The sequence below is a fragment of the Oncorhynchus clarkii genome, chromosome 18 (assembly GCF_045791955.1).
Source record: "Oncorhynchus clarkii lewisi isolate Uvic-CL-2024 chromosome 18, UVic_Ocla_1.0, whole genome shotgun sequence".
NCBI lineage: Eukaryota > Metazoa > Chordata > Actinopteri > Salmoniformes > Salmonidae > Oncorhynchus > Oncorhynchus clarkii.
Window position 1 is genome coordinate 41,133,844 of NC_092164.1, and position 23,357 is coordinate 41,157,200.

At 42.1% G+C, this 23,357-nt stretch overlaps 1 protein-coding gene across 9 annotated transcripts; it reads right to left on the reverse strand.

Annotated features, from left to right (window-relative positions):
* Positions 1–7,702: 7,702 nt before the first annotated feature.
* On the reverse strand, positions 7,703–17,712 carry LOC139373518 (alpha-2,8-sialyltransferase 8E-like). Of its 9 annotated transcripts, XM_071114119.1 has the most exons (10): positions 17,217–17,587; positions 13,950–13,968; positions 12,167–12,250; positions 11,860–11,946; positions 11,631–11,775; positions 11,432–11,544; positions 11,031–11,117; positions 9,224–9,341; positions 8,485–8,649; positions 7,712–8,418 (listed from the first exon to the last, which is right to left on the reverse strand). In XM_071114119.1, the coding sequence occupies exons 1-10, from the start codon at positions 17,284–17,286 to the stop codon at positions 8,224–8,226; spliced, it is 1,083 nt and encodes a 360-aa protein (XP_070970220.1). In that variant the 5' UTR covers positions 17,287–17,587; the 3' UTR covers positions 7,712–8,223. The 9 variants fall into 9 exon arrangements, with proteins under 9 accessions (XP_070970224.1, XP_070970220.1, XP_070970215.1 ...); XM_071114123.1 differs by lacking the exons at positions 13,950–13,968; positions 17,217–17,587 and adding an exon at positions 17,594–17,712 and having other exon boundaries at positions 7,703–8,418; XM_071114114.1 differs by having other exon boundaries at positions 7,712–8,649.
* Between the last annotated feature and the right edge of the window lie 5,645 nt (positions 17,713–23,357).

Consider the following 23,357-nt stretch of genomic DNA (forward strand, 5'->3'; position numbering starts at 1 on the left):
ACGAGGCCTGTACTCTGGAGCGGGATCGATTTGGAGGTGGAGGGTCCGTCATGGTCTGGGGCGGTGTGTCACAGCATCATCAGACTGAGCTTGTTGTCATTGCAGGCTATCTCAACACCGTGCGTTACAGGGAAGACGTCCTACTCCCTCATGTGGTACCCTTCCTAAAGGCTCATCCTGACATGACCCTCCAGCATGACAATGCCACCAGCCATACTGCTCGTCCTGTGCGTGATTTCCCGCAAGACAGGAATATACAGTGCCTTGCGAAAGTATTCGGCCCCCTTGAACTTTGCGACCTTTTGCCACATTTCAGGCTTCAAACATAAAGATATAAAACTGTATTTTTTGGTGAAGAATCAGCAACAAGTGGGACACAATCATGAAGTGGAACGACATTTATTGGATATTTCAAACTTTTTTAACAAATCAAAAACTGAAAAATTGGGCGTGCAAAATTATTCAGCCCCTTTACTTTCAGTGCAGCAAACTCTCTCCAGAAGTTCAGTGAGGATCTCTGAATGATCCAATGTTGACCTAAATGACTAATGATGATAAATACAATCCACCTGTGTGTAATCAAGTCTCCGTATAAATGCACCTGCACTGTGATAGTCTCAGAGGTCCGTTAAAAGCGCAGAGAGCATCATGAAAAACAAGGAAGACACCAGGCAGGTCCGAGATACTGTTGTGAAGAAGTTTAAAGCCGGATTTGGATACAAAAAGATTTCCCAAGCTTTAAACATCCCAAGGAGCACTGTGCAAGCGATAATATTGAAATGGAAGGAGTATCAGACCACTGCAAATCTACCAAGACCTGGCCGTCCCTCTAAACTTTCAGCTCATACAAGGAGAAGACTGATCAGAGATGCAGCCAAGAGGCCCATGATCACTCTGGATGAACTGCAGAGATCTACAGCTGAGGTGGGAGACTCTGTCCATAGGACAACAATCAGTCGTATATTGCACAAATCTGGCCTTTATGGAAGAGTGGCAAGAAGAAAGCCATTTCTTAAAGATATCCATAAAAAGTGTCGTTTAAAGTTTGCCACAAGCCACCTGGGAGACACACCAAACATGTGAAAGAAGGTGCTCTGGTCAGATGAAACCAAAATTGAACTTTTTGGCAACAATGCAAAACGTTATGTTTGGCGTAAAAGCAACACAGCTGAACACACCATCCCCACTGTCAAACATGGTGGTGGCAGCATCATGGTTTGGGCCTGCTTTTCTTCAGCAGGGACAGGGAAGATGGTTAAAATTGATGGGAAGATGGATGGAGCCAAATACAGGACCATTCTGGAAGAAAATCTGATGGAGTCTGCAAAAGACCTGAGACTGGGACGGAGATTTGTCTTCCAACAAGACAGTGATCCAAAACATAAAGCAAAATCTACAATGGAATGGTTCAAAAATAAACATATCCAGGTGTTAGAATGGCCAAGTCAAAGTCCAGACCTGAATCCAATCGAGAATCTGTGGAAAGAACTGAAAACTGCTGTTCACAAATGCTCTCCATCCAACCTCACTGAGCTCGAGCTGTTTAGCATGAGGAATGGGAAAAAATGTCAGTCTCTCGATGTGCAAAACTGATAGAGACATACCCCAAGCGACTTACAGCTGTAATCGCAGCAAAAGGTGGCGCTACAAAGTATTAACTTAAAGGGGCTGAATAATTTTGCACGCCCAATTTTTCAGTTTTTGATTTGTTAAAAAAGTTTGAAATATCCAATAAATGTCGTTCCACTTCATGATTGTGTCCCACTTGTTGTTGATTCTTCACAAAAAAATACAGTTTTATATCTTTATGTTTGAAGCCTGAAATGTGGCAAAAGGTCGCAAAGTTCAAGGGGGCCGAATACTTTCGCAAGGCACTGTATGTGTTCTGCCATGACCAGCAAAGAGCCTGGATCTCAATCCCATTGAGCACGCCTGGGACCTGTTGGATCGGAGGGTGAGGGCTAGGGCCATTCCCCACAGAAATGTCTGGGAACTTGCAGGTGCCTTGGTGGAAGAGTGGGGTAACATCTCACAGCAAGAACTGGCAAATCTGGTGCAGCCCATGAGGAGGAGATGCACTGCAGCACTTAATGCAGCCGGAAGCCACACCAGATACTGACTGTTACTTTTGATTTTGACCCCCTTTGTTCAGGGCCACATTATTCCATTTCTGTTAGTCACATGTCTGTGGAACTTGTTCAGTTTATGTCTCAGTTGTTGAATCTTGTTATGTTCCTACAAATATTTACACATGTTAAGTTTGCTGACAATAAACGCAGTTGACAGTGAGAGGACATTTCTTTTTTTGCTGAGTTTATAAACGCAACATGCAACAATTTCAAAGATTTTACTGAGTTAGTTCAAATAAGGAAATCAGTTAATTTAAATAAATAAATTAGGCCCTAATCTATGGATTATAAATGACTGGGCAAGAGCGCAGCCAGCGTGGGTCTGGAAGGGCATAGGTCCACCCACTTAGGAGCCAGGCCCACCCACTGGGCAGCCAGGCCCAGCCAATAAGAAATGTTTTTCTCCACAAAAGTGTTTTATTAGACAGAAATACACCTCAGCACCTGCTCAGACGCTCCCACATGTGAAAAAGCCGGATGTGGAGGTCCTGGGCTGGCACGGTTACACGTGGTCTGCGGTTATGAGGCCGGTTGGACGTACTACCAATTCTCTAAAACCATGTTGGAGGTGGCTTATACATTACATTCTCTGGCAACAGCTCTGGTGGACATTTCTGCAGTCAGCATGCCAATTGTATTATAGATGCTTTTCACTGTCCGCCTCAACTCAGTAATCAGCTAGGCCTTCCCAAATAGGCATACCATGTAGCAATCCTTTTTTAAAGAAAAGTGGCAGCCTGAAACCACAGTATCTATAAAATGACGAGATGCTCATGTCTCTGCCCTGACAATGGGAGTCGTTGTCCCAAAGGCGGAAAGGCAGGCGACAAGCTTAGGTCTGCATATTAACTCCATCTGTTTTACTATATGTAGCCTATGTATCTGATGCTGTCTAGCCAGAAAGAGTATGACATGCCATACTCTTTATGTCCAGACAGCATCAGATACATGGTCTACCCATATTGAGACATAGGGGAACTGCCTACCAGAAAGGCTAACTGCCTTTTATGCTCACTTCGAGGCAAGCAACACTGAAGAATGCATCAGAGCACCAGCTGTTCCGGATGACTGTGTGATCATGCTCTCCATAGCCGATGTGAGCACGACCTTTATACAAGGCCGTGGGGCCAGATGGATTACCAGGACAGGTACTCAGAGCAGCTCACTGGTCACCATAGCATCACCCACCAGTAGCACGTGCTCCAGCAGGTATATCTCAATGGTCATCACCAAAGCCAACACCTCCCACAATTACATTCATACATACATCAAATCAAATTGTATTAGTCACATGCACCGAATACAACAGGAAAATGCTTACTTACTTAATTGCTTAACCAACAATTTAGTAAAAAAAAATAAGAAAAAGAGTAAGAGATAAAAGTAACATGTAATTAGAGAGCAGCAGTAAAATAGCAATAGCGAGACTATATACAAGGGGGTACCGATACAGAGTCAATGTGCGGGGGCACCGGTTAGTTGAGGTACTATGTACATGTAGGTAGAGTTATTAAAGTGATGAAAGCAACAGAGAGTAGCAGCGGTGTAAAGTGTGAGGGGGGGGGGGGGGGTAGCCATTCGATTAGATCTTCAGGAGTCTTATGGCTTGGGGGTAGAAGGAAGCTGTTTAGAAGCCTCTTCAACCTAGACTTGGCACATCGGTACTGCTTGGCGTGCAGTAGCAGAGAGAAGAGTCTATGACTAGGGTGGCTGGAGTCTTTGACAATTTTTAGGGCCTTCGCACAACACTCTGTAGTGCATTGCGGTCGAAGGCCGAGCAGTAGCCATACCAAGCAGTGATGCAACTCTCGATGGTGCAGCTGTAGAAACCTTTGAGGATCTGAGGACCCATGCCAAATCTTTTCAGTCTCCTGAGGGGGAATAGGTTTGTCATGCCCTCTTCACGACTGTCTTGGTGTGCTTGGACCATGTTAGTTTGTTGGTGATGTGGACACCAAGGAACTTGAAGCTCTTAACCTGCTCCACTGTAGCCCCGTCGATGAGAATGGGAGCGTGCTCGGGCCTCTTTTTCCTGTAGTCCACAATCATCTCCTTTGTCTTGATCACATTGAGGGAGAGGTTGTTGTCCTGGCACCACACGGCCAGGTCTCTGACCTCCTCCCTATAGGATGTCTCGTCGTTGTCGGTGATCAGGCTGTTGTGTCATCGGCAAATTTAATGATGGTGTTGGAGTCATGCCTGGCCGTGCAGTCATGAGTGAACAGGGAGTACAGGACGGGACAGAGCACGCACCCCTGAGGGGCCCCTGTGTTGAGGATCAGCGTGGCGGATGTGTTGTTACCTACCCTTACCAACTGGAGGGCGGCCCGTCAGGAAGTCCAGGATCCAGTTGCAGAGGGAGGTGCCGTCCTTAGCTTATTGATGAGCTTTGAGGGCACTATGGTTTCTGGGATGATGGTTTGATGTGAGCCATGACCAGCCTTTCAAAGCACTTCATGGCTACAGATGTGAGTGCCACGGGTCGGTAGTCATTTAGGCGGGTTACCTTAGTGTTCTTGGGCACAGAGCATGGTGTAGTACGATTCAATCTTAGTCCTGTATTTATATTTTGCCTGTTTGATGGTTCGTCGGAGGGCATATTTGGGATTTCTTATAAGCTTCCGGGTTAGAGTCCCGCTCTGTGAAAAGCAGCTCTAGCCTTTAGCTCAGTGCGGATGCTGCCTGGAATCAATGGCTTCTGGCTGGGGTATGTTCATACAGTCACTGTGGGGGGACATCATGGATGCACTTATTGATGAAGCCAATGACTGATGTGGTGTACTCCTCAATGCCATCGGAGGAATCCCGGAACATATTCCAGTCTGTGCTAGCACTTTTTTATTGATCTCGTCACTGGTGCTTCCTGCTTTAATTTTTGCTTGTACGCAGGAATCAGGAGGAAAGAATTATGGTCAGATTTGCCAAATGGAGGGCGAGGGAGAGCTTTGTATGCGTCTCTGTGTTTTGTTAATACAGGGATTTGTTTCCCTGCATTAAAGTCCCCGGCTACTAGGAGCGCCACCTCTGGGTGAGCGTTTTCTTGTTTGCTTATGGCGGAATACAGCTCATTCAATGCTGTCTTAGTGCCAGCCTCTGACTGTGGTGGTATGTACACAGCTACGAAAACTCTCTCGGTAGATAGTGTGGTCTACAGCTAATCATGAGAAATTCTACCTCAGGTGACCAATAGCTCGAGACTTCCTTAGATATTGTGCACCAGCTGTTATTTACAGATATACATAGCTTTCCGCCCCCTTGTCTTACCAGATGCCACTGTTCTATCCTGCCGATACAGTGTATAACCAGCCAGCTGTATGTTTATAGTGTCGTCGTTCAGCCACGACTCCGTGAAGCATAACATTTTACAGTTTTGAATGTCCAGTTCGTAGTTTAATCTTCCGCGCAGCTCGTCGATTTTATTCTCAGAATGGAGGGAAGTGGGGGTTTATTCGATCGTCTACGAATTCTCAGAAGGCAGCCCGCTCTTCGGCCCCTCTTTCTCCACCTCCTCTTAACGCAGATCATGGGGATCGAGGCCTGCTCCCGAGAAAGCAGCATATCCTTAGCATCGGGCTCGTCAGATTCGTGAAAAGAAGGATTCTGCAAGTCCGTGGTGAGTAATCGCAGTCCTGATGTCTAGAAGTTATTTTCGGTCATAAGAGATGGTAGCGGCAACATTATGTACAAAATGAGTAAAAAAAAAAGTTCCAAACAATGCAAATAAGCACAAAAACAATCGGTTGGGGGAATGTAAAATGTCTGCCTTCTCCGATGTCACTAGTAAAGCCATAATGTATAAAATAAAATAAACTATTTGAAATACAAATAATGTATAATAGTAATAGAACCATTCCTGCAATAATAAAGACAGGAATACATCGGTCTCTAATTCACTACCTGACAAGTTGTTCTATAGAGGAGCATGAAGAAAGGTAAAACACATATCCTGTCTCACATCTCCAATACAGTGCTAGGTGCTTTCAGTGTTGACATTATTAAAATACAACAACTCATGTACAAAAACACTGTAATACAAAACAGGCTACAACGTCAAATCGCATTTATCCAATTCAGACCTTACAGGGCTAGAACGTCTTCTCCCATAATGCAGCGCTAGCATAAATCGTCAGCTCAGCTAACAATCTCGTCACAGAAAGACGCTAGCTAGAAACAGCAATAATTTTATGCACTCTGTAAAACGATATCAATAACAACGATAAAACTGAAAGTTACATGTTTCGATAGTCTCACACTCCCGTATAACAATACCTATAGAATTAACCTTGAGATTCTTTATTTAACATTGTGGATTTCTAATCTGCGATACATAACTTTCTCAGTGTTTATTTGGACTGAGACGAAGCTACGTAAAGCTACGTAAAGCACCCAAATGAAATAAAATAAATGTAATGAAATAAAAACTGAATATGTTAATATTATCCAGCTACTGTAGCTGCCTACTTAACATCAACAGGCAGTACTAGTAGTTCCACAATTGAAAATCATAGCAATCTGACTCCACACTTCTGCCTGAAGTTGGAATATTCCTTTTCGCGGGCTCGGGCCACTGACATTAACCTGAACCTGGATGTTCTGTTCTGCGTTGTGTACTATTGCTAGAATTTAAAGTTTGATGGAATAACCATTTTAACTCTCCTACATATTTGTGCATATGCCAGGGTGGGTTGTAGGTTGATTCTGGTGAGATTGGATAGTGTGCTCTGCAGCACACCGGTCAGCTGTGCTCTGTATGATTTGATTACTGCCAGCATTGATTAGACTGTGCCAGGCAATCAAAACCCATCCCTGATGTAAATTGTGACGACCTCAGTTACCCAAATCTCTGGAATATACTGACTTTATGACCAAAATGATCCTACTTACACTTTTTATTCAATTTTGTCTCTGGAATTAATGTTTGAACTATATTTATGCCACATAGGCCATTTTAAACCAGTTAACTTTTGTGTTCAGTTGCTCTTTAAAATCAGTACTACAGGTGTACTATCTGAGGCAGGCAGTAGACTCTACAGTCTTAAGGGTGTGTTCGTAAATTCACTCGAGTGCCAGAGTGGCTCAGAGTGCACTCCGGGTGTTCATAAATTCAGTGTTGTCAGATTGTCTGTTTGTAAATTCAGAGCGTTTCACTCTCGGGGCATTCAGAGCACATACTGGACACTCTGGCTGAGGGTTGATCCAAATGTTCTGACCTCACAGTGGTCAAGCACCCAAGTTAACTGGCTAAAGATATCCAACTTGCCAGCTGCTTCCAGACTCAAATGAGAGAAGAACTCACTCTGACCATTTTACTTGCAGTAACAGAGCTGGTTAGGCTGTTGTCATGTTATCCAGAGCATTGGTGACTGTACCTGTGCTGCTGGCAACAATTGAATTGAGTATTTTTTGGGGGCAGACGTTTAGTGACACCGGTCATATTCAAAGGGTGTTGCGCGTTTGTAAACGAACGCACCCTAAGATTCAGTCCCAAATGGCTCCTTTTTGATATAGTGCACTGTGTAATGAATAGAGTGCCATGTTGGACCCACCAACAAACAAAAAAAACACCTAATCACTCTCTCTTCATCTCTTTATTCTGACAATCTGGAAACACAAAACAAACTGGTAAAGGAACAACAATTGACCAGTCATGATTTAGGTCAGGTTCCAAACTATTTGGTCTTTTTAGTTCTAAAACAGTTAAGTCAGCGTTTCCCAAACTCAGTCTTGGGTATCTCATGAGGTGCACAGCTGATTAAAATAATCAAAGCTTGATGATGAGTTGATTATTTTTAAATCAGCTGTGTAGTGCCAGGGCAAAAACCAAAATGTGCACCCCTTGAGGTCCCCAGGGCCAAGTTTGGGTAACGCTGAATTAGGTTGTGTTCTAAACTGTTAGCTCTATTAAGTTGTGGTCCAAATTCAATCTCAAATCGTGTTCACAGTATTGTCTCACCACAGAGACTGAGGGATCAGGGTGTGAATACAAGTCAGTGTGGTAGGCTTCTGTTGCCTATCCCTGCACAAGGGGCTATCAACAGGGATGTAGCTGTAGCGCCCCCTGGTTGTGGAATTGTAGTAACTAAGGTTGTATAGGTTAGGGTGTAGGGGTCAGTGTACAGGGTCCAACATGTAGCTGTAGCGCCCCCTGGCTGTGGAGTTGAAGTAACAGCAGGAACTCTTCAGGCATTGCGTGCATTTTGCGGTTCGGACCCACGTTGTCATAGTAATGATGGGGCAAAGAATTGTGGGATAGATCCAGAGGGAAGGGCCAGAAGCCGTACAGATGAACCTGAAAGAAACAGATAGAAATCACACACGAAGACGAACACGCACAACAAACAAAACACACACACACCTGTTCACAGATCTCCAAAGCAGTGCTGGCCAGCATCAGACCAGTAGAGAGCCGCCGGGCTCGCTGCCCACGGTGACGCCAGAACCTGCCCAGCTCAAACAGGTAGTCTGGGTGGAAGAACACCACTTCTTGTTGGGGGCGGGCCTTATGGAGGGCATGGTACACCTGGTACGGAACAAAGACTGATTAATGAACATCATCACTATTTACACTCCTCCCCCAGACCCCTTCCTTCCCCAGCCCTCCTCTCCCCCAGGATCAAAATGTTTGTTATCAATTTTGTCATTCTTAAAAATGCTACCAAGCCCGACCCGTGGACTACTTATTGATGAAAAAAAAAAACAGGCCCGGCCCCGTGCCAGGTACCAGGGCTTTACCTAGTCTCATCTGGGACCAGTGGGAAGGGCTATAGGAGGATGGGCTCATTGTAATGGCTGGAATGGCATAAGTGGAACAGTATCAAACATATGGAAACCACGTTTGACTTCGTTCCATGTATTCCTTACAAATGAATAATGAGCCTGTCCTCCTACAGCTAACCGCACCAGCCTCCACTGTCTGGGACTAAACATGACACTTTGATGCAGCTTCGACCAGAAGTGACTTTTCGTAGCAGGTTAGGAACACATTTTCTCTAACCATAAACCTTTTCCTAACCTTAACCTAATTCTCCCAACCTGCTACGGGGAAAAAAATCCCTTCCAGTCGTAGTTGTATTCATTTCATAGTAGCAGCGCACCTTGAAGCAGGGGGCTGTCCCAGAGGCAGACGAGAAGGCGGGGAGAAGCAGATGGGCGTGACCATAGAATGACAGGACTTCTGCCAGGTGTCCAGGGTTCTGCTGGAGGTCAGTGTACCTGAGGACAGGGGAGGGGAGGAGACAGGTGAGGAGAGGAGTTAGCAGACAGGAAGCAGGTGAGGGGGTGTCGATGTTAGTGGCAGTTGGACAAATGTCTAGAATCGACTTGACGGCAAGAATTTATTTGAGTTTGTGAAATCATGTTGGACAGGTGTGAGGCAGAGACAGGTGAGTATTGATCATGTATATTGATTGTGTGTATTGACAATATATAGGTTGTTATCAATAAAATGTTGCAATACGGTGCAGAGCGTTCGATTTGGCTGCTGGGGGGCAAGGAGACCCCAGCTCCGCTAAAACCATTGATCACTACGTGCCATTTATAAGGGATTGTTAAATATATTTTTTAACTACACTGCATTTGGTTTTAATATCATCACCTCTTCAAGAGCAGTCAGAACATAGTTCTGATTATTTCATATTTAGCGCTATCAGAGTTATACAGCAAGTAACTGCATGCTTTTTATGATCAGTAAACATCAATTGATCATGTATTTTCAGATATGCGAGGGTAGCCTATCCATTTGGCATGTAGCTTGCTAGCTAAGCAAACAACATGTCATTTAGCTTGCTTCATCAGAGAATAGGCTTTTGGAAAGAGCATGACATTGGCAAGTCCTATTCCTGGTAAAGTTGTCATCACCACTATAGATGGCAAACAAGTACAGCCATCTAGTATATCCCCTGAATTGTGGCTTGTTAACTAGCCATATTGAGGTGATCTGTTATTAGCCATCTAGCCAATTTGACATGATCCATCAATCACTGTAGTCTATCATGTCTGTCAGCAGCAATTGTGATTAAACACTTAAAACGTTGAAAAGGAGATAGCTAACTTTGCTAGGTAGGCCTACGTTGGTTGGAGAAAAAAGTACATTAAGTCTACTACTACCACCACTATGTTTAGCCAACTGTTCAACATTTCTACCGGTAGCGTGCAAAGTAAACATTATCAGCTAATAGTACATTGGCAAATGTGCCCTTCTACTGCTCGACAGGCAGAGCCCACGAAAGGATGGGAAATTAACTTAAACCACTCATACTTGTCAGGTATATTTCCCTTTAATTTGATTCCAAATAAACATTTATTGGTCGCGTACACATTTTAATTATGTTTCTAGCTACAACATTCAAATTCAGAAAATGGCCATCTCAGTCTCCGCACTTGAACCCCATTTAAAACCTGTGGTTTGATTTGAAGAGCAGACAAAGGATATTAAGGATCTGGAAAGATTCTGTATGGAGAAATGGTCTATAGAGGAATGTCATTATCCTTACAAGGGGGGGGGGGGGGGGGCTGCTGGAGTACTGTAAACAATCATTTCGACCCCCATCTTTCCGATTGTTTTATATGACTTGAGAGGCATTAGAAGACAAAAAGGGTCAACCAAATGCATTTGGTGTGTATTCAGAGTGGTCTCTGACTTGTGGTCAGACTCGCTCAAGTGAAACAAACTTAAACTTGCAGTTTTTTTACAATGCCGAATTGAATGTCATTGAGAAAACAGGAAGTTGTCAATGTATTTTTTTCTCACAAACATCCTTTCTGAATTTAAAAGTAATCCAAGAAGTAATCAGCTAATGTATCTGTAATCGGATTACAATATTTTAGCTGGTAATGTAACTGATTACGGGTTTTAAATCAGATTACATGTACTACTATCAACCCTGTTGGTAGTGTATGTACCCTTTAATGATCTGGCTAGGGTTGGCTGTTACGAGGTCTGTTTTCACTCCCACGTCACAACTCTTGTTGATAGGAGCCAGGTTAAACCTGTCAACAACAAAAACACCACAAATTAGAAACGACGTTCACACAAGATTATAAATAACATTCACACAATATTAAATCAACATTCACGACACAACAGTCACAACATTACAATTAACTGAAATCTTTTTTTACTGAACAAAGATGATATACTCAGAAAGAGGTGCCAGTTTCGATAAGATAAATCAACATTCAGACACATTCACACATAACATCAACATTATACACTACACAACAGCACTACATTACAATAGTTAACTACCAATAACATATTGATTGATCTATGTTTGCATGATTGATTATGTTGTTGCTGATACCTGATGACATAGTCAGCATTGTCTATTTCCGCTCCACAGCTGCTGTTCTGCAGGATTCCTCCACTTCCCACCACGGCACAACGACTCAACGAACCTTTACTCCAGGGTACGGTCTATACACACACACACACCATGCTGGTAAACCACGCTCGTGTGATGACTAACTTTGTCTGAGAACTGAAGACTTGCGCACACACACCTGAGGCAGCATCTCCCATAGTGCTTGATCCACCTTTCTCTTCTTCCACCTGTGTATCTCGTAGGACAGACTCTGGTTCAGATTGGTGTTCTGTCTGGTCACCATCAGCCTATCAGATGCATTACAGCACGACCACAACTCTGTCCTGGGGGAGGGGGGGGCAACAACAGGACAGAACGTTTGTTGCAGAAGATCGCAAGACTGAGCAAAGTGTGTGTGTGTGTCTCACCTGTATAGTTCTCTGTGTGTGAGGTTGAGTCTCCAAGGACAGTCCATCAGCTCTCTCACATCCTGAGAGAACAGGGCAATGTCCACTCTGAGACACACAAACACACGGAGGAGAACTTGTTGGATCAGGCTGGAAGTTGGATTGTCATGTTGATCTGATCTATACTAGTACATATAGAATGATCATGAAACATAGGAAGAACAAGTCAGGCAAAGGGAGAAACTCTCTCGCTTTCACTCACTGACCCCAGGAAGATTAGATGACAGCATGGTGTCAGCTAATCATTCAAATTCAAAACTCCACCTACTTTTTTATAGTACTCATGGTCACCAGTCTCTTTCTCAGTCTCCTACACTGCAACCCCTTCTGAACAGAGTCCAGGAACCCATCTCTGCAACATGCAAGCATGCACACGAACAAAGGAGAACAGTTGTTGGTAAAGCCAATCAAAAACAAGGCAACAGTAAACATGTCATCCCCCACGAATGATGCAGCACCACCTTCCTTGGGCAAAATAAAATTAAACTATACTGATAGTAAAAAATAAAAAAGCCCATTATAGCACCGTGAATGTTCTTGTATATGTTGAGTTTTGACAGTGTTTGCAAAATGTGTACCAAATTTGTTACAATATTAATATCTGGGATGGATTTATATGCATTTATGTGCCAGACCTTGCCCACGTAATTGTTTTTTGGTCAATAGCTGCCATGTTGTTTTAGTTACTAGTCTGGAAAATATTGCATTGAGAGACCTTTGTCCATAGATGCCACATCAAGTTTCATGCAGATCGGTCATTCGGTGCCAGATGTAGTGTTTTGTGTTTTCAAAAAATTTAAAATGGCGGAAAATCTATCAAGGCAGACCTTGTGTCTCTGAGGCAAATTTGTTCCTTGTGAGGAGAAAGATTTACGTACCGAATTTCATGATTTTGGGTCAAACGGAGTGAGGGGTTTGACCTTTAAAGTCAGCATTTCCAATTGCTTGTTTTGGCACCAACATCTGTATTGTATTTGAATTCTTTCGTATCTCTATGTCAAGACGCATCATTCGCACCAGCTTCGTCCAAATCGGGCCTGTGCTGTCAGATCTCATTTGACGAACAAACCTACAAATGTACTAACGGACAGAGACAGAGGTACAGTCCCCTCCTCGATTTCATCGTGGGGGACAATCAATCCGGTTGAATACAAGTTGCAACAGGGAGAAGTTGAAGGCAGAAAGAAAAAAAACAGAAGCAGAGAAAGTGATGGAGGCAAAGGAGGGGTGAGCACACAGTATACTGGGGCGGCAGGGTAGCCTAGTGGTTAGAGCGTTGGACTAGTAACCGGAAGGCAAGTTCAAATCCCCGAGCTGACAAGGTACAAATCTGTTGTTCTGCCCCTGAACTGTTGAATTCTTTAGTCACTTTGCCTCATTGGACAGGTCAGAGTCTGTTTGAAGTTTCTGAGTGGTATGGAGGTTTTTGACAATATAGTGTAGATTGGAGATCTTCACAGGTCCAAAAAGTTGGACCCGTTTCGAAATGGACCTAGGGCCTGTGTCTAGAACATTAATAGTGCATATTTTGAGAACATGGTAACCACTTTCTGGGTAAGTTATTTTTTACATTAAGGGAATGTTCTCTTAACTAATGGCAAAACATGCTAAATAGGTTCTTATTAGGTTTTTGCTAACATACATAGAATTGTCCCCTAACTAATGGAAAACTGGTCACTCAAACTTCAAGGGAACATTACAGTTAACAAACGTTCTCTCCCTAGAATTATTAGTTGGGAAGATGTAATCGCATACCCTCTCGTCTCTTCCTCAAAACCCATTGGATAAGTAAGCCAGAGGTTCCTGCCCTCTGACCTGCTCTTCCAATGGGTTTTGAGATGGAGAAGAGGACTCGAGAAGTATGCAATTGAGCTCTTTCCCCTGTGCCTCTCCCACACCTTTAAATCACCTGCACATAATTAGCAGGCCAAATTGGTGGGACGGCTGTCAATTATCAATTAAACAATGCCTGTCCAAAAACAAATTCACAACATTATTAAATTGACTTATTGGGTTGAAACACACTCACATACACAGTATTACAAACGTACCTTTGGTGTTGGTAGTAGTCTATGAGCGTTATAGACAGGAGAGTTCCAGAGCAGAGGAGAATGAATAGAACCAGGTAACACATTGTTACAACAGGTCACAGACTGAATGACAGCACGACGACTACACTATCTGTCCATCAGGGAAGGGAATAGTGGTGTGTCTGTGGAAAAATGTCAATGGTCCGTGCTATTCAAGGTCCTTGGGATGTCCCTACCCCATTGAAATTGACATTTTAAATGGTAATGGTTTAGGGTAGGAACATCCCAAGGATTCCAAATAGTACTAACCAAATCTCAATTGCATACTCCTCCTGTCCTCTCTTTGCCGCCTGTATAAAACCCATTGGATGAGAAAGCCAGAGGTCCCTCCCCTCTGACCATCTCCTCCTATGGATTTTGAGAAGGGGGAGAGGACGAGAGGAGTATGCAATTGAGATGTTGTGTGTGTCAGGGTTGGGCTTAATTCAGAATTTTGGAATTGACTTCCATTCAACTCGTGTTAAAATTCTAATTGAATAGGCCACACCCCACAAGATGTAGAATTTGAGTTTGAGTGACAGGAAGTTGAATTTAATTGGGTCAAAGAGGAAGAGGCGGAGCGGGATGGATAACTGGGCCCAACATCTGTCTTCTCCAGCAGGTGGCAGTTGTTAGTTTTTTTTCCGCTCACCAAGCCAGGACTTTTTATATGGAGGCCAATGAGTGTCAAATTTGGTTAACAAAAATATTAATGGTTTATTTTTAAACTTCTGGGTTTTTGTATGGACTGTGTCTCAATCCACCATATGTCGTCCTTCTGCATCTGCGGTGGAAGAAGATAGAGCTACAGTGGTGTTTGTCAGACCAGAAGACATCCCAAAAATATGTCTTCTCACGGCTCTACAACACCCACAATCTTCATGGGACTCGTGAGAAGGTTACCCGTGAGTGTGAGGTAAAAATCCTGATGCTTTCCTATATCTCTTATGCATTTCAAACACCTCAAACCATACTTCCTTTTGTACCATGTATGAATGTATTATTCAATGTGTTTCCATAGATTAATAGGAGTATGGTCTAATCAAATGTTTTCTAAAAAAATGTTTTGGGTAACTACACATCTTATGGCCATATTAAAACAATTACATATGTTTAGTAGATATTGCCATCTAGAGGCTTAAATTGACAGATGTTGGATCTTAATTTGACCTCGTTCATGGCAGGAGGAAAATAATCCTGCAGCAGGAGGATTTGATTTAATAATGAATATTTATAATCACCACCCGTGGGCAGCTGGAAGCAATGTGTGTAGGCTATACAGAATACAGAGAGGAAGAGGCGAAGCGAGAGGAATAACTGGGCCCAAAATCCATCTTGTCCAGCAGGTGGCACATTTCACTTTTTTTCATTCACCAAGCCAGGAGTTTTTGTATGAAGGTCAAAGACCGTGTCGAATTTGGTAAACAAAAAGTGTAATGGTTTATTTGGTACGTGTGGCTTATTCAAATATACGTTTTGTAATGCTTAGGTTGTATCGGAGTGTACTATATAAGTAGGACACGTGACAAACCCACTTTATATCAGAGTTGTGCCAGTTGTTCACATGCGTATAACTTATTGGTGCCTCAGTGCCTGTGACACAACGGTTACAGCTGCTGACCCTGGCACATGTAACATGGGCTTGAATCCGGCCCACTGACATACTTTCCTAGTTTCTCTCTGTGGCTTGCTGTACTTGCACTCTTACTCAAGTCATTTCTGAAGGAAGTAACTTTTCACTCCGTTACATTTGACCAAATCACTTCAGTTACATAGATGTATATTATTATATCCTCATTGTTGTTTGAAACACCAAATTTGGAGTTGAGGTTGTTTTTTTCGTACATGAATCGATACTATTGTTTCCCCGTTATGTCTGTATGAAAGTTTCACGACCCCTTGACCTATGAAATGTATTCAAAATAACTTGTCATCAAAACTCTTAAGTCCATTGGCTTCAAAGTTCTGTCGAACTCCGTATCTCCACTACTGTTCTTGAAGTGAAGTGCACGTCATCACTCCTGAGGATATTTCTGTTTGTGGCTTCGTAGCCAGACACAATCAGAGGTAAGTTGCACTTTAATAACCTTCTGCCTTTGTAATATCATATTTCTGGAGTAAGATAAGTATTTCTCAGATACAATTCTGCTGTTGAAAATGTGTTTGGGGGCGAGTGCAAATCAAATGGTTAGGTAGCTAACTAGCTTTGGCTAACCCAGAATCTGACAAAGTTGACTCTTATGAGGATTCTGTGTTATGCACTATAGCCCGTTACCATATATGTGATTGAATATTATCTGCTGTTGGCTTGTGTGGATGTATGTATGTGTTTTGCAACATAGCTGACTTGAAACATTGTTAACAGTTTCAGGGCCATGGGCCTTTCTCATGATGTAAAAATACAGAATAACATGAAGACAGGAACTGTGCAATGAGATGGGGGGGCACATTCAGAACGTAGTGTTGCGAGAACAAATGGTCTTTTGTTAGATAACAGGAGCCAGGTGCGAGATAACGGTATCGAGCATGAGCGCATAGATATTCTTCATAGCAAGTTACATATATCAACTGGAGCGCCCGGTGGCTGGTACCAGCTCGTACGACAACAATCAACGATAGGCTGGGTAAGTCTAAACCACGCCCAGTCTCTACTCTGACAGGCCGGCTCGAAAGCAGGAACTACTACTGTCATCAGGGTATATTATAATATCTTTGTCAGGAACAAGTCAGTTCTCTGTTTGCCCTGCGAGGTGGGACAGAGAGCCCGTATATCCGAAAATTGCATTTACCACTTATTGCTTAGCTAATAAAAAATACATAGTATACAATCTGATACCAGATTCGAATTGACGCAACTCTAACACTCCTGTTTTTAGCTCCCCATATGATCTCTGCTTGTTGGCTAACTAGCCACCTTGTCATTGGCATAAAGAGTGAACGGATTCATCAGATGTTTGGCAATAGCTAACTAGCTATTACATTAGATTAGTTTGCCACTAGATAAACTGGCTAAGCTAGTTTAAACCATGCAGTTAGTTAAAGTTAGCCAAATCAACCAGTCAGTCCAGCCAAGCATCCCCCTACTCCATTGCTTTCTCACTCTGTGTTAGCTGAGGACCACTCAACTCTTTATTTTCTTTCGAGTTGATTATTAATAACTGGTCGCGCGATATGCTAGCAACAACATTGAATCACCATCAGTCGATACTTGTAAAAATGTCAATTCTGAAAACGCTTACCTGTACCTACTGTATGTTTGTCCTATACAGTTATGGCCCTTCTGCAGGATGCTGAAATTCATACTTTTAACCACCAACATTTTCCTAATTTGTGTTGCTCAACTCAATGCGAATGCGGCTGTGCAAATTGAATCTCAACTGACTAAACTAGTCAAGGCCGCTAGTTGAGCAACACAGGAGGAAAAAGTCGGGTAGTTGTATTCAATAAACGTTTTTATTAAAAGTAAGAATTTCAACACCCACAGTGCCCTGCTTAGCCATTTGATTTGCACTCCCCCCTCAAACACAATTTCAACAACATAATTATATCTGAGAAATACTTATCTTACTCCAGAAATATATCATATATTTTTTAAAAAGGCAGAAGGTAATTAAAGTGCAACTTACCTCTGATCGCATCTGGATACAAACCCAGGACTGCAGTTGTACAGGACAAACATAGGTACAGGTAAACATTTTCAGAATTAGCAAATCGCAAGACCAGTTATCGATACTACTTCTTCTATGGTATAATGGCGTTCGCACCAATTGGATGTGCATTCCGCCACCTACTGTGCGGGTGGATAATAAGGATCCAAAAAGGGAAGAAAAAAAACATGGGTAAAAATAAATAAAATATCATACAAACTATCAAGAAAGAAATTAACTTAACAAAATCAACCTGCTTTTCTGTAAAAAACAAACAAAGCACAAATTCTAATCAGGTCCCTACACAGGGTCAGAAAACTCTGGTGAGGGCGGGACATTTCCTAGCGACAATAGACCTTGCAGTGCTTTTGCTGTAAAGTCTTGGAGCCCCAAAAACTTATCGGCTGCAGATAATGATATGCAGCTTCTTGGACTCGTTAGACACTTGTGCTGTACAATTAATCACTGTGGTTATAAATGCCACAAAACCCACCTTCTTCACAATGAGTGTATCCAGATCACCTTAAAACAATAGCAACTGTTTGCAATGCATCCACCGCCATATCATCAACACTGTTGCCTCTTGCCCCTTCGACTCTCTTTACCGCCTCCACATAGGAGATTCGCTGCACAGCCTCTGATCCTTGACCCCTCGACCTCCTTCACCCTAACAGGCCACTCAAGGAAGTCCGGAGTATGATCCCCACCACAGTTGCAACATTTTTTGATTTTTCAATAATATACTTCTCTCGTCTGCAAGCATTTGACATGTGATCATATCCTTTACAATTCCCATATTCAGGTCGAGTCTCCTCAAACAACAATAATATCGATAGGCTTTTCTCTTCCCTTCCATTTACCATACGGGTCAGGTGATGTACACTGACCCCTCCTGGGATTTTCTGACTACGGTACTCGTCATCTATACTGCTGAGGAGTATTTTTGTCCATAATAATGCCCTTTTGTGGGGGAAAATTCATTATGATTGGCTGGGCCTGCCTCCCTAGTGGGTGGGCCTGTGCCCTCCCAGGCCCACCCATGGCTGCACCCCTGCCCAGTCATGTGCAATCCATAGATTAGGGCCTAATTTATTTATTTCAATTGACTGACTTCCTTCTATGAACTGTAACTCAGTAGAATCTTTGAAATTGTTGCATGTTGCATTTTATATTTTTGTTCATTACATGTACCACGAGACTCCAGCTATGACTCCTTTGGCATGCGCCCTGCTCGGAAGGTCAATAAATGTTACCTCTGACATGGACAATTTAGGCAGATCCAGTGCACACTTCGTCTGTTCTTCATCGACACAATTAACCATAACAAGGCCGCTTCTAGTCACCTTGATTGAATCCCCCTTTCCCACTGCTTCTTCACAGTCCTCGATACAAATAAAAATATACAAATGGATTTCCCAAACGAATCTCCTTGTCCACAAAACACAGGCCAGTAAGAAATTCATTATTGAACAGGTCTTCTACGATAACTTTTGCTCGTTTTGTTCCATTCTTTGATTTCTCTAATTGTCCACTCGTTGTCACACACTTCACTTGCCGCACTTTCAGATTCAAGGACAGTCGCCATTTTCTCCCCAGTTATCAATACTCAACCCGCCATGATATAAGAGAACGGAGTTGAGCGTTCCTCAGGTGCAGTGCCTTCAGAAAGTATTTATACCCCTTGACGTTTTCCACATCTTGTTGTGTTACAGCCTTCATCTCAAATACTTTGAGATGTTGTGTCACTGATCTACACACAATACCCCATAATGTCAAAGTGGAATTATGTTTTTAGCAGTAAGTGTTGTAGTACTCGAGTCCTCTCTCTCTCTCTCTCGAGACCACATATTGAGTTTCTCGTTCTTGTCTTGGTGTCGGATACATTTTTACTTGGTCTTGACTTGGTCTCGGACAGTGAGGACTCATTTCTCATTTCTTCCCGAGACCAGCCAAGACCAGCAGAGTAAAAAAAAAAAATCATTATCAGCTTTCATTCAGTCAAATATAAGACCAAATATATACACTCCTTTCTTGAAATCTTAATATCTTATCGTCTACTGAAACCTTTGCTTTCTACTTTACTCATAACATTACTGTCCTTTACTTTCATTGGAAAATATCCTCGAACTTTGTTGAAATTTCCTTGACTCGCTGGTAGGGAAGATTGGGGGAAATTGTTGGAGTTGTGCGCTTACTATTAGTAAAGGGGAGACTTGTTGGCATTACAAGTCAATGTGATTGCTTGATTCTACTGTCACTCCAAAATATTCCCCTAATACAGTTGAACGGCAGATGCCTTCTATCAAGCTTCTAATGGCCTAGCCAATGGCTGAAATTAGATAGCTAGATTCATCTCCCCAGAGACCACCAAAGAAAAATCCTGATTGGATATTTTTTTCTCTTCAGCGTTAACCTTTTTCTTTTCGATCAAAAACTGAAGAGATTAAAACAGAACATAATTGAAAATAATATTATTATTATTTTTATTATGTTATAAATCCTTAGCCTTTCTCTGAAAGCGTAGAAGGCCCTCATCGTTCCCCACTGTGTTTGGGTTAGTAACAATGTCCAGTGGCTCCATTTTCCCTCGGCATGCCTTTTTTCACCAATCTGAATGTCTAAAGAATCCGTATGTTCTTTTGAAATATGAACACAGAAATACTGGACATTTTCAACTCTTATGGTGACGATTTGACAAAATTACAGTAATGGTCTTGAATTGGATTCACATTTTTCTGGTCTTGACTCTGTCTCGGAACTCTCTTCCCCTCCTGGTTTCGGTCTTGACTCGGTCTCGATTCGCTCCGGTCTTGGTCTTGAATTGTTCTTGTTTATGTGGTATTGAACACAACACTGTTTTTTTTAGAAATTGTTACAAATTAATAAAAAATGGACACATAAACAAGTCACATAATAAGTGGCATGGACTCACTCTGTGTGAAATTATAGTGCTTACCATGATTTTTAAATGACTACCCCATTTCTGTACCCCACACATACAATTATCTTTAAGGTCCCTCAGTCGAGCAGTGAATTTTAAACACAGATTCAACCACAAAGACCAAGGAGGTTTTCTAATGCCCCGCAGATAAGGGCACCTATTGGTAGAATACAAAAAGCAGGCATTGAATATCCCTTTGAGGATGTTGGAGTTAATAATTACAATTTGGATGGTGTATCAATACACCCAGTCACTACAATGATACAGGCGTCCTCCCTGACTCAATTGCCGGAGAGGAGGGAAACCACTCAGGGATTTTACCACGAGGCCAATGGTGACTTTAAAACAGCTACAAAGTTTAATGGCTGTGATAGAAGAAAACTGAGGATGGATCAACAACATTGTAGTTACTCCACAATACTAACCTAATTGACAGAGTGAAAAGAAGGAAGCCTGTACAGAATACAAATATTCCAAAACATGCATCCTGTTTGCAACAAGGCACTAAAGTAATAATGCCAAAATAAATGTGGCAAAGCAATTCAATTTTTCTCCTGAATACAAATTGTAACGTTAGGGACAAATCCAATACAACACATTACTGAGTACCACTCTCCATATGTTCAAGCATAGTTGTGGCTGCATCACGTTATGGGAATGCTTGTAATCGTTAAAGACCAAATCTTTTTCAGGATAAAAAAAAAACGGAATGGAGTTAAACACAGGCAAAATCCTAGAGGAAAACGTGGTTCAGTCTGCTTTCTATTGTCCTGCTGAAAGATGAATTCACCTTTCAGCAGGACAATAACCTAAAACACAAGGCCAAATATACACTGGAGTTGCTTATGAAGACAAAATGGAATGTTCCTGATTGGCCTGGTTACAGTTTTGACTTAAATCGGCTTGAAACTCTATGGCAAGACTTGAAAATCTCTGTCTAGCAATGATCAACAACCAACTTGACAGAGCTTGAAGAATGTTTTTTAAATAATAATGTGTAAATATTGTACAATCCAGGTGTGCAGAGCTCAATTAAAACCTGCAAGTTTTAATTTTTAATTTTATTTTTTTAAATAATCTGACAACAACACAGCCATTTCAACCCCAAAATGACTGAGATAACCAATTTAAGACCAACATATGGTAAGACATATTTTTCTGCGTGATAATTAACAAAAAACAGCTGCATTTAGGCTACTTATTGGATGCCAGCCAACTGTTTTAGGCTAGCCGAAGAAAAATGAGTTTTTCTCAGGTTCTCCTCAGATTCTAAATGTTGTCAGGTTGGCCTAGAAAGGCTGAAAGACGCCAGGTGCTAAATGTGTTGTTTATTCTCTACACATTTACTTTAATTATCTTCCCCAAAGCCTCGTTTTTTTGTATATTCAATTAATTTGATGTTTGAAATTAAATGGCACACGTCTATTTAATATTTCATAAGACGGTTTATCTCCTAGAATGGATGTTATTCTAATGATTAGAAAGCTTTGAGCCAACAACTGGAATACAGTAAAAAATATATATATATGGGAAACCTCTTTTAAACAATGTTGGTTTAGGGTGCATGTATTATTATCAACAATGTTCAAAGTTGTTGAGAACACAGGCCTGTATAGGACAGGATGGGAAATACCCAGAAAGACTCAGCTGTAATCACTGCCAAATGTGCTTCTAACATGTGTTTACTCAGGGGGTTTAAAATGTATCTTCAAGATATATGAGTGTTTCATTTTTCATATATATATATATGTGTATATGTATGTGTATATGTGTATATACAGTGCCTTGCGAAAGTATTCGGCCCCCTTGAACTTTGCGACCTTTTGCCACATTTCAGGCTTCGAACATAAAGATATAAAACTGTATTTTTTTGTGAAGAATCAACAACAAGTGGGACACAATCATGAAGTGGAACGACATTTATTGGATATTTCAAACTTTTTTTAACAAATCAAAAACTGAAAAATTGGGCGTGCAAAATTATTCAGCCCCTTTAAGTTAATACTTTGTAGCGTCACCTTTTGCTGCGATTACAGCTGTAAGTCGCTTGGGGTATGTCTCCATCAGTTTTGCACATCGAGAGACTGACATTTTTTCCCATTCCTTCTTGCAAAACAGCTCGAGCTCAGTGAGGTTGGATGGAGAGCATTTGTGAACAGCAGTATTCAGTTCTTTCCACAGATTCTCGATTGGATTCAGGTCTGGACTTTGACTTGGCCATTCTAACACCTGGATATGTTTATTTTTGAACCATTCCATTGTAGATTTTGCTTTATGTTTTGGATCATTGTCTTGTTGGAAGACAAATCTCCGTCCCAGTCTCAGGTCTTTTGCAGACTCCATCAGGTTTTCTTCCAGAATGGTCCTGTATTTGGCTCCATCCATCTTCCCATCAATTTTAACCATCTTCCCTGTCCCTGCTGAAGAAAAGCAGGCCCAAACCATGATGCTGCCACCACCATGTTTGACAGTGGGGATGGTGTGTTCAGCTGTGTTGCTTTTACGCCAAACATAACGTCTTGCATTGTTGCCAAAAAGTTCAATTTTGGTTTCATCTGACCAGAGCACCTTCTTCCACATGTTTGGTGTGTCTCCCAGGTGGCTTGTGGCAAACTTTAAACAACACTTTTTTATGGATATCTTTAAGAAATGGCTTTCTTCTTGCCACTCTTCCATAAAGGCCAGATTTGTGCAATATACGACTGATTGTTGTCCTATGGACAGAGTCTCCCACCTCACCTGTAGATCTCTGCAGTTCATCCAGAGTGATCATGGGCCTCTTGGCTGCATCTCTGATCAGTC

What these genes read in the sequence shown, in the direction of transcription:
- LOC139373518 (XM_071114114.1), bottom strand. Translation starts at nt 17,286, where the DNA reads ATGTTGGTGGTTAAAAGTATGAATTTCAGCATCCTGCAGAAGGGCCAT. An exon ending in ACCATGAGTACTATAAAAAA is followed by an intron (nt 11,947 to 12,166) that starts GTAGGTGGAGTT and finishes TGTGTGTCTCAG; the next exon opens with AGTGGACATTGCCCTGTTCT. An exon ending in ACACACAGAGAACTATACAG is followed by an intron (nt 11,776 to 11,859) that starts GTGAGACACACA and finishes CCCCTCCCCCAG; the next exon opens with GACAGAGTTGTGGTCGTGCT.